Source organism: Sorghum bicolor, chromosome 1, assembly GCF_000003195.3.
Source record: "Sorghum bicolor cultivar BTx623 chromosome 1, Sorghum_bicolor_NCBIv3, whole genome shotgun sequence".
Taxonomy (NCBI): Eukaryota; Viridiplantae; Streptophyta; class Magnoliopsida; order Poales; family Poaceae; genus Sorghum; species Sorghum bicolor.
In genome coordinates this window covers 14,275,374-14,286,251 of record NC_012870.2, presented here as the reverse complement: position 1 = coordinate 14,286,251, position 10,878 = coordinate 14,275,374, and the positions used below count along the sequence as shown (strand labels likewise).

The 10,878-nt window shown below is 42.8% G+C and overlaps 2 protein-coding genes across 2 annotated transcripts; one reads left to right on the top strand and one right to left on the bottom strand.

The window, feature by feature from the left end:
- LOC8064515 lies at positions 639-1,789 on the top strand. Its single transcript, XM_002466789.2, has 2 exons — positions 639-880; positions 1,098-1,789. The coding sequence occupies exon 2, from the start codon at positions 1,114-1,116 to the stop codon at positions 1,681-1,683; it is 570 nt and encodes a 189-aa protein (XP_002466834.1). The 5' UTR covers positions 639-880; positions 1,098-1,113; the 3' UTR covers positions 1,684-1,789.
- LOC8062526 lies at positions 2,785-7,625 on the bottom strand. The gene is made up of 5 exons (XM_002464206.2): positions 7,424-7,625; positions 6,065-6,229; positions 5,658-5,830; positions 3,524-5,549; positions 2,785-3,425 (listed from the first exon to the last, which is right to left on the bottom strand). Exons 1-5 carry the CDS (start codon positions 7,589-7,591, stop codon positions 3,366-3,368), a joined length of 2,592 nt encoding a protein of 863 aa, XP_002464251.1. The 5' UTR covers positions 7,592-7,625; the 3' UTR covers positions 2,785-3,365.

Genomic DNA, 10,878 nt, shown 5'->3' with positions numbered 1-10,878 from the left:
CAAAATAAATATTGTAATATTTTTATTTGTATTTTATAAATATTAATTAAATTATAAACTAACTAGAATTAAAAGATTCGTCTGACAAATTACAGACAAACTATATAATTAATTATTTTTTAATTTATATTTAATGCACCATATATGTGCCATAAGATTTGATGTGGTAGTCTGAAAAATTTTGCAAAATTTATATGGAATTAAACAAGGCCTGTTCGGCATGCCGAACCGAGATTAAGGCCTTGTTTAGTTCGTAAAAATTTTCAAGATTTCCTGTTACATCGAATCTTGCGGCACATGCATGGAGTATTAAATATACATGAAAACAAAAACTATTTGCACAGTTCATCTGTAAACCGCGAGATGAATCTTTTGAGCCTAGTTACTCTATAATTGGACAATGTTTGTCAAATAAAAACGAAAGTGCTACAACGTCGTTTTTCACAAGTTTTTGCGAACTGAACAAGGCCTAAAGGCACAGGGCCAGGGCGCCAGCAGGGCCAGCCCAAATATTCTCTCCAAGCATCATTGCATTTTCTGCAGCTGACAATTGTGAATTTGATTTGAGATGGTGGCCAAGTTTTCGGTTATATAAACACCCCCTAGTCCCTTCCAGTCACTCACTCCCCAGCAGTGGACTGGCTGCAGCTAGCACCTGAAACGATCCATCTTCTCTAGAGATCTCTTGCTCCTCTCTTTGTCTCATGCTGCATGCATGCGTGCTGGATTATTCAAGCACCATCTATCTATGGTCACTGACTGACTGAAGAAGAATCTAATCTACCACTACACTGAAGGAGACAAATTAAGGAGAGAGCAAGGTAGAGGACAACAAGCATCTTTTGACCTTCTTTGTGGATATAAACCAGGATTATATCAGGTCAGTCGTCAGTTGCCTGCCTCTGTATATGTGTGTGATCCAGAGGGTGTAGTTTCAGTGCTATGTAATGTAATCACGCACGCATCATTATGATTTATGAGTGAGGATGCATTAGTTTCTTCATTACTTGTATGATTAGACAGTAGAGCGCATATTGATGTCCTTGTTATTTGTCTTGTTGGTATCTCTTGATTTGCTTGTTGTTTATTGAGGGCAGAGGACGGTCGGTGCAGATGGAGAATAAGCTTGCGAGTCACTGCGACATGGAGCTCGTGAAGATGGCCATGCTCAGGCACGAAGAGACCTTCAGGCAGCAGGTCCACGAGCTGCACCGGCTGTACCGCGTCCAGAAGCACCTGATGTTGTCGTCGGAGCTCGTCAGCTGCCGGCGCCAGATCAGGCGGCGGCGCAGGCAGCAGCCGCGGCGCGCGCTGGACGTGCACCTGCGCCTCCCCGCCGACGAGTGCGTCGTCGTCGCGCCACCGCCGTCAGCGGACGACGGGCTGGAGCTGACGCTGGCCATCGGCAGTAGTGGTAGTGGCGGCCGGGGCCGGAGGCGGCGCCGGGATGAGGCTGATGAGAGCACGGCCACCGCTACTCCCCCCTTGGCCTCGGAGTCGGACATCTCCGGCGAGAGCCTGCTGACGACGTCGTCGTCGACGGACACCGGCGGATCGCCGCCGTATCAGATTCAGAGGGCGATGCCGGCGTTCCGTCTCCAGGAAGCGACGACGCCGGTGGTGAAGCAGCCGCCGCCGCGGTCGCCATGGCTCGTGCAGCGAGTCAGCCTCGAGATGGCGTGACGTGGTCAATGCGTTTGTAGGATTCCAAGGTTTTGTTGGTTGTATTGTACTTCCGCTCCATTTTAAATTATAAGTTATTTTAATTTTTTTTAAAAAGTAAAAAAAATTAAGTTTGACCAAAATTGCCAGCTTCTCGCTTGACAAATTGCCGATTTAACGACAACTACTACTTGCATGTTAACTTTGAGTAGTGTTGATGATCACGCTTAGGCCAGTCTCAATGCATAGTTTAATGGCACAGTTACTAAGACTGTAAACTAGGTAACCGAGCCGCCATAAGAGTTTCATGGGGATGAAACTCCTCTCTCATCTGATGAAACTCCTTCATTTAATGATCATGTCAAGTCAGCAATTTTGCTTATGTGGCACCCTATTTAATGTGCATGACACTCTCATGAAACTTGCATTGAGACTGGCCTTAGAGCACTCACAATGCAGACTCTATCATAGAGTCTAAAGTTATTTATTACCTCGAACAATGTGGACTTGGAGTCTAAATAAGACTTGGAGTCTTATTTTTTCTACCTCTTTCTTCAATAAATATGCTGCCACATCAGCAAAATACCATAAATAATATGTAATTAAATGTTTTGGACTCTATGATAGAGTCTTGCATTGTGAGTGCCTATGTAAGTTCATGATTTACATGTGTGCGCATGCAAAAGCGACAGTGGTAGAAAAAGTCGCTTTAAAACATCAGCAAGTAACCCCATAAGAAATTAACAATTCAATAAAAGTAACTGCAGGTTTTGCATAACCCCACTGCAGCTTGCGAAATGAAGAGACTAATTACACAGCTGCTCCTTATGTCATTAGTACTGGTAACTAAGGTTACTACTGTACTCATTCAGTAAAAGTTCTCTCTATAAACATTCTCCCCACCACTCTGTAATCTCTCGGGCCGACATGGCACCAGGTATCATTACTACTAGCTAGGTCCACCCCCTGTTTATCTTTCTGATGACCCAACTTTTCACCTAACTTTCACAGAAGAAGCAAAGAGCAGAGCATGCATGCAAAAAATGTCAACTGAAGGAAAAGTAATAGCTGCAGTTCAAAGTTCCATAGAAGCTATAGGAGAAATAGAATGCACCAAAGTTGTATGCAAACAGTTATCATGGCAAAGCTGCCTCAAGGGCTCAAGGTCAAAAAGACAACGCGCAACGCGAAAATATTCATTTGGCCATTTTGCGCGTTGTTCATCCGTCATGAGGAAATGCAAGAGCAACCAGAAATGTTGCATGTATGCGCAGAATCTACGCCGGGTGTTGACAAAAGAGAAAAAAATAACAGTATCTATATAGGCCACAGCAGTTAGTAACTGCAGCTAGGAAACTGCATTGGGCCTTTTTGTTCATCATCTCCAAAAGAGTTGATTTCACTTGAACTTGCTCCCAATTATATGCTGGAGAATTGGACAATAATACGTAATTACAAGGGAGCAACAACCGAAGGAGATTGTACCAGAGGCAACAACAAATATAAAGGGGATACGATCTATGTAACCTGTTGACAGTGTCACGCTTTGCAGCACTGGTACAGGTCATGACGCCCTTCACATCTCATCCTCCCAAACAACTGTCAGTTGTCTTAAGCAAAAGGAAGGAGTTCAGATTTCAGAGGATGCATTTTCCTCCAAGCTGGAGCACAATGCATCAGATATTTGTCCAGGTTCAGTGAAGTCATGGCTCCCTTGCAGCAGCCATCTGCTTCTGTTCATCCTCAGCTATCCTCCAAGCAGCCTGGAAAGCAGTAGAAACATTTTAGCTTAGATATCAGCCTGCAAGCGTTATGTCTCTTTAACACATTTCATAGGATGTGCTTGGTTCACTAGAATTACCTTATCCCTCTCAATCTTGGATACATGGGGCTTCATCGAGTTCCCCAGACCCATTCCTCCCCACGCATCCAGAAGCTCCTTCTGTCTAGCTCTTCTACGCTCTTCGACAGGGTTTAAGCCACTAGCTGGTTTTTCCTCGGCAGCAGAAGCCAGTTTCGCCTGCTCAAGCTTCGTTGGACGCTTGACAAAGATGTCAGCCAGGCTTCCCGCAGCTTCATTTGTACAATGTCTTTGACTCTTCTTTAGCAGGATCATACCACCATCCTTTTCATGCTCTATCTTCTCCTTTTCAAGTCTGGAGACATGTTTCACTAAGATTTGATCTAAACTGTCAGAAGCTGCAGCATTGTTACAGTGCATTTCCTTGTTATCCTGCACACTGCTTTCTCCTCCTAGTGCATTCCTCTTTTCATATTCCAACTTTTCCCTTTCCAGTCGACTTACATGCTTCACTAAGACTTGATCTAAACTATCAGATGATTTGCCACTGTTATCATTCCTCCGCTGATCATGTGGCACATTGTTCCATCCTTCTCCCAGTGCGTCCCTCTTTTGGTAGTCAATCTTTTCTCTTTCCAGCCTTGAGACATGCTTCACTAAGATATCATCTAAGCCACCCTCTGTCACAGTTGCGCTTTGACCAAGCTTCTGGGGATGTTTCTGCACATTGATTTGTCCTTCACGTGCTTCCCTCTTTTCCTTCTCCAATCTATGGATTGGCTTAATGAAGATCTTGTCCAGGCCAGCATCTAATGTGTTGCCATCTATGGTACAAAATGATTTAAGTGCTTCCAGCCTAGCAGCTTCAACTCGAGTTAACCTCTTGCCACCCTGTTTGCTCTTTGCACCAGAGGGTGGTAGCTGACGTGAATACCAAATTTTGTTCTCTTTGTCTTCTTGCACACAATCATAATTATCTTCTATGCGATTGCTGTCTTTAAAGGATCCCTTGGATTCACAGCTTCCCTTTAAATCACAGTTATTTTCAGCTTCTGGTTGAATCTTGTTAAATTCTAATTGTTTGTCATTTAATTTGACATCCTCGCAACTTCCTTCCACCTGGTGAATTCTTTGGTTGATCTTCTTTGCTTCCAGGATCTCCTTCTCGAGCTTAGACACATGCTTCACCAGAATGCTGCTGAGGTCTGAAGTTGATTCTGGCGCCTTTGCATTGCTGACTGTAAATTGGCTGTGGGCACCTTGTGTGACAGACTTTACTGAAATGGATTTTCTGCTTGCTTCTCTTGCTTCCTGAACTTCTCTTTCAAGTTTTGAAAGATGCTTCACCAAGAACTTATCCAGACTTGGTAACTCAGAAGTGACTTCTTTCTTTGGTCCTTGGACACCAATAAAACTTGCTGCAGTAGAATACCTCCTTGCTTGTGATCTGAGTGACCCAGCACGAATGTTGTTTTCAGCGCCTGTTTCATGATATTTGCTTCTTTCATTTTGAAGTGCAGCATTAAGGCCAGATGTAGCTACAATGACTGCTAAGGAGGCAAGCTCTTCTTCATGAAGAGCTTTTAGCCTTTCAAGCATAATGTTAACAACATCTATTGATTCTTGAACTTTTGTGGTATTGAAATCAGAAGAAACACATCTGCTGCTGATGTTTTCTTTATTGAGTTTCAACACACTTGTATCTTCATTACTACAGTCAACCAGCTGCTGTTTATCTTCAGAATTCTCACCAGTCTCTGCGAAATCAGGATTTTGGCTGATTTTCCATAATAGCTCCTTAAACTCTTCTCTCTTTGCTGAATCTGGAGAGTTTGCAAGTTGAACAAATGCCTTTTTGACTGCAGCAGAAACCTCCATATCAACCTGAAAAGCTGTCTGAAATGATGCGGTAACTTTATGGGTTGATTGTGCTCCAGTATGCGACGATGATTCCACCTCATACTGCTGATGTGGACAGTCAGGTCTGTCATACATCATCACACCCATTGCTCGAGCTTCCTCAAATGCTTCAGTCGCATGTAGCATGGCTTTCTCCATAACTTCTTCAGCATTTTTATTTTGGATCCTGTAGCAAAATAAAATAAAATAATTGATCAAGGATAATCAACATGATTAAAGAATGAATGCATCAAGGTCCAGCAAAGACACTAAAAGAGTGAGGCAGTAATCTCACCTGGCCGCTCGAAGAATTCTGCACCATGAAGCTTCAACCATAGCAGCTTTGCGAGCATCTGTTGCCTTTCTGGCTGCCTCTCTCGCTGCTATCTTCTCCCTTGCCATCCTAGTATAGTGAGGATTTGCATTTCCTAGAGTCTCATGGAGGGACGCAGTCATTCCATCAGCTTCCTACAGATGACAGAAAGGTAGAGCCTTTATTTTTCATACTATTAAAAGTTTTTAGAATTTGATTTTCCTGCTCCTTTTTCTTTTGTCTTATCTCTGGACAGAGAATATTCAAATAGAAAAATCATTTAAATTGCAACTTCTGTAATCTTGCAAAATGCAATAAAATGCACTAAAAAAAATATTGAAAATCCATACTCATAATCAGTGAGAAGCATCACATAATTCATCAAGTACCTGAAGATGCTTGATCTTTCTCTTCATGTATGATTCAGTCTTCTTCCGAGGGGTCCAGTTGTTAGGGGAACCACTTCTGCGATTCCTAGATTTCTTGAAGTGCAATGTTGACTTATTCACAGATTTTAAAACTGAACCTCCTGCAAAATCTCTTGACCCCGGACTCTGCAAGAACCAAATGCAGAAATACGTGTTACCATTTATTTAACAATCATAAGGTTACAATGGAAATATTTGAAACTAGAACAGAAGTTTTTTTCTACTGACTTTCTGTAGGCTATAAGTTGAATGAAACCGGTTAGAGGTGAGCAGACAGAATATTTAATCAGCTCACGATGTGATAATCATGAATTGTAAGTATATGATGGTACATCTCAGTACCTCACACGAAACAAGGAAAAAATACACCTTCAAAGTTAGTAATAGTACTTTCTGGCAACAATTGACAACTCCAATAGTAGAAACATTTTTTTCATGACTGTGTCACAAATTTATCTATTATATTGGTTGGCAGCTACTTATTTTTGTTAGAAAAAAAGGAACTAAAACAGCACACTGCTGTTTCTGGAGATATATTGGTCTAGCCTCAATATATATGAAGCTCCATGTCAAAATGCTGTAACCACGTTTGAGGCTAAGGAATTGGACAGTAATAAGGCAAGCACGAAACTTTTGAGATGAGAAAAACATCACTGGTTGTAACCACGTAACTGATACAGACACATGGGCATATGGCTCACATAATCTTTTGTGCATGAACTTGAATTCAAGATTAAAAGACGACCCTTATTTGATCCATCTCTAAATTAGTCTAGGTACAAAGTCCGAACCACATGACGACATCAGTTAACATGCCACAGGAAATCTTATCTTACGAAGTTAAGGCCTAAAGGACTAAAAATGGTCTGTATAAATAGCACATCAAATCATTTGTAATCTAACTGATCCACCAGGTTGTAAGCTGCAGGCGTTCCTGCATAAATGGATACGAGATCACCGAGATCAACAAGGAAGACGCGGCTAGCAGAACAGGAATAGGGTTTTGACCAGACATTTGACAAGCGATCTCGAGCAACTAGGAATTGTACCGAGAAGAAACAACTGCATAGAAACCGGATGGATTTGGACAAAACAAATCGGATGACTGCATCGCTCCAACCAAGCGTCGCAGATCCGACAGCTGAAACCAGAGCCGCCCGCCACTCGCACGGAACGGAAGGCCACGCAGCGACCTCGATTCCTCCGACAACAACCGCGCGAGCGATGCCCCGAGCCGAGAACCCGGCGATCCAAACAGGGCGAAATCGCCAAAGCGTTAGGTAGTACAAAACAAGATGGATGGGGGCGAGCGAGCGAAACCTTGCGGGCGCTCCCGCCGCTGCGGTTGGGGGAGGTCCTCCTGCGTTGCGCGGGCGTGGGCGAGGAGCAGCGGGCGGCGCCGCACCCAGCCCCGTCCCCGTCGCCGTCGGGTGCGGCGGGAGGAGGCGGAGATGAGGAGGCGGGAGCGGGAGGAGAGGCGGCGGCCATGGCGCGGTGGGAGACGGGGTGGAGGCTTGGTCGGGGTCTCGGGGAGGCCCGGCTGGGGTATTCAAATGGAAGCGGAGGGATTGGGGGGGGGAAGTAGCCGTTGCGGACAGGATGTGACCGGGCGCGGCCGTGCGGGCCGAGGAGCACCGCGGTGGATTTGGGCCGCACAGATCCGTTAAGTTGTTTCTCTTTTTTTTTTCAAAATAAAAATAATGAGCCAGCCATACCTGCAACTGCAAATTGATTTGCACGCTCCGTTCTAAATTCTAAGTCATTAATTAGAGTTTTGTTATCAGAAATTAAATTGATTTAATTTATAAAAAGTATTAAAATCTACAGTATATATTAAATAAATGTGCTATCAAAATGTTTTTCATTTGTATCTAATGAACCTTGTGTATTTATCTATAATTTAATCAAAGATAAAAATAATATTTGATTTGAGATAAAAGTAAAATGACTTCCATTGTAGAACGAAAAGTTTTAGAATTGTACTTTGTTCAAATTCAGTATTCAAACCTAGTTTTTGTGCTAGAGGCACTCTTGGCCTAGACTAGATTGGTGTGCAGTTAGGTTGCCACAACCGTGCAAGAATGACAATGGCCATGGGACGCGAGCTCTTAAGTGCAGTAGTTGCGGTGACATTTGCTAAGGCCAGTCTCAATGTATGTTTCATGAGAGTGTCATGCACATTAAATAGGGTGTCGCATAAGCAAAATTGCTGACTTGGCAGAGTCATTACTCTCAATGCATGTTTTATGAGAGTGTCATGCACATTAAATATGATGCCACATAAGCAAAATTGGTGACTTGGCAGGGTCATTAAATAAAGGAGTTTCATCAGATGAGAGAAGAGTTTCATCCCCATGAAACTCATGTGGCTCGGTTACCTAGTTTATAGTCTTGGTAACTGTGTCATGGAACTATGCATTGAGACTGACCTTAAATGAAGAAGTTTCATCAGATGAGAGAGGAGTTTCATCCCTATAAAACTTATGTGGCTCGGTTACCTAGTTTATAGTCTTGGTAACAGTGCCATGAAACTATGCATTGAGACTGACCTAAGGGTTTACTGGTGAAGTTTCTTCCATCTCTGGCTCCACAACTCTAGAATTAAGCTATGTTTAGTACAACTCTAGGTGGCTCTGGCTCTTCCGTACGCTATACTCCCTTCGTTCCAAAAAGAGTGTCGTTTTAGGTTTTACTACTGATTATGTATTGTAAATATTAATATATTTTACTATATATTTAGTTAAAGTTATTTCTCGAGAAGAGGGAGTATATAGTAAGGAGTTCTCTCAGGGAGCTAGTGAAACCACTATTAAGCCCCGTTCGCTTTTCCACGATTGACGGAGTTCCTGGCCGGAATTGCTATGCAATTTATATAAGCTTTTAGTTATCGGAATGATTCCTGCCGTGATTTTGCCTTAATCGAACGCGGTCTGAAGGATTTTTTTTTCTTTTGAAACTTGGGGGGCCTGAAGGATTTTGGACACACGTACGCAAACTCTACCCCTATGAGCACCTTTGAAGGACTGAGCCTGCAAATCTTAAAGTTCACGAAGTTAGCACAGACGCCTCGCTGTCGACGGACACGTCTCCTACCACTTAATGCATAGCGCCAGAAAATTCTAGAATAAATCCAGAATAAAGTACCGTACCTAGAATTTGAACCCGGATGGGAGCCCCCAAACATTACGCCGTGAACCCCTTGGCGGCCTGAAGGATTTTGATTCACCGAGATCACCGTGGAGGGGAAGTTTTGGATGTGAGTTCAGAGTTCTCTAATCGTTACTGTTACACCACTCTCTCTTTCCCAATGGGCCTGTTCCTGGGCCGTCCCATCTCCTGATCGCGGCGGCCCATTTGATTTGCCTTCAGATACTTGGACTTGGACTTGGCTTCGCCTGCTTGCCTGACAGCCCTTCTTGCCATGACACAGAACCTCGTCGTCCTCGATGACCATCGCTGTCACCGCTGGAACTTTCGGTGTTAAAAGAAGACTAGCTAGCGTGTCTCAGTGACAATTAAGGCCTTGTTTAGTTGGCAAAAATTTTAGATTTTGGATATTATAGCACTTTTCATTTGTTTGTGGTAAATATTATCCAATCATAGATTAATTAGGGTCAAAAGATTCATCTAACGATTTACATGCAAACTGTGTAATTAGTTTTTGTTTTCTTCTAAATTTAATACTCTATGTATGTGCCGCAAGATTCGATGTAACAGAGAATCTTGAATTTTTTTGAACTAAATAAGGCTTAACAGGAAAGTTTCTTTGGAGCCTCTAAAATTGACGCGTCGCCTCTGTCCTCCACTCCTCCTACCAGAACAAATTATGAAGTGACATGTTTGATCTCATCCTGAAGCAGTATGCCAGCGTGTTACGACTTACGCTAGAGTTGGAGAAAGCAAAGGCTATGGAAGCTGAGATGAAAATGGTACCCGTGCTGATCAGTCAAGTAGAAGACCATTTCTGTCAATGACCACACCCTAGACCTACATACTTACTCCCTCTATTTCAAATCATAAGACGTTTGATTTCTCAAAAAAAATCATAAGACGTTTGATTTTTTTTTTTTACTTCAAATTTTACCATTCGTCTTATTCAAAAAATTTATGCAAATATAGTCAAATTCAAGTCATTTTTGAAGAACTTTTGTTAATAAGCCAAGACACGATAAAAGAAGTTATATTTTACAAATTTTTTAATAAGATAAGTGGTTAAATTTGGTGTTGTAAAAATCAAACGGCTTATAATTTAGGATCGATTGAAGTGCTATCCAATCGCCAAACGTCGTCTTGTCCTTTGATTAATTAGCAGCAGCTCTATGCTGCTCGATCGATCAGATTCAGATCCGTCGTCGTTGAAGGATCCACACGGTTTGTATGCAATGGCCAATGGATGAACCACCCTCATACAGTATGCCAGTGCCAGCACGTACACGGTACACACGACATCCACAGGCGGTTAGCTCTTGCGGCGGTGTTAATTCATCCTCCGGCCACCGGTAGCGGTAGATCAACAATCCGCCGCTCAACTGCCTGAACGGCTAGGCGACTATAGCTACCTCAGGCAAATGCATGCACCCTTTTGTTATTTTGAGTAGTACTGGCGACTGGAATTCTTGTTGGTCATCGTACTCGTACGTAGTATCATCAGCCCCTGGTGGTCGACCATCACCTGTGCAGCTTCTTGTCATGATATAGAAGTATGTATACTACTCCGTTTAAAACATTATTGTATGTCGTTCTGACTTTTTTCAGCATTGTATTTAAAAAAAGTC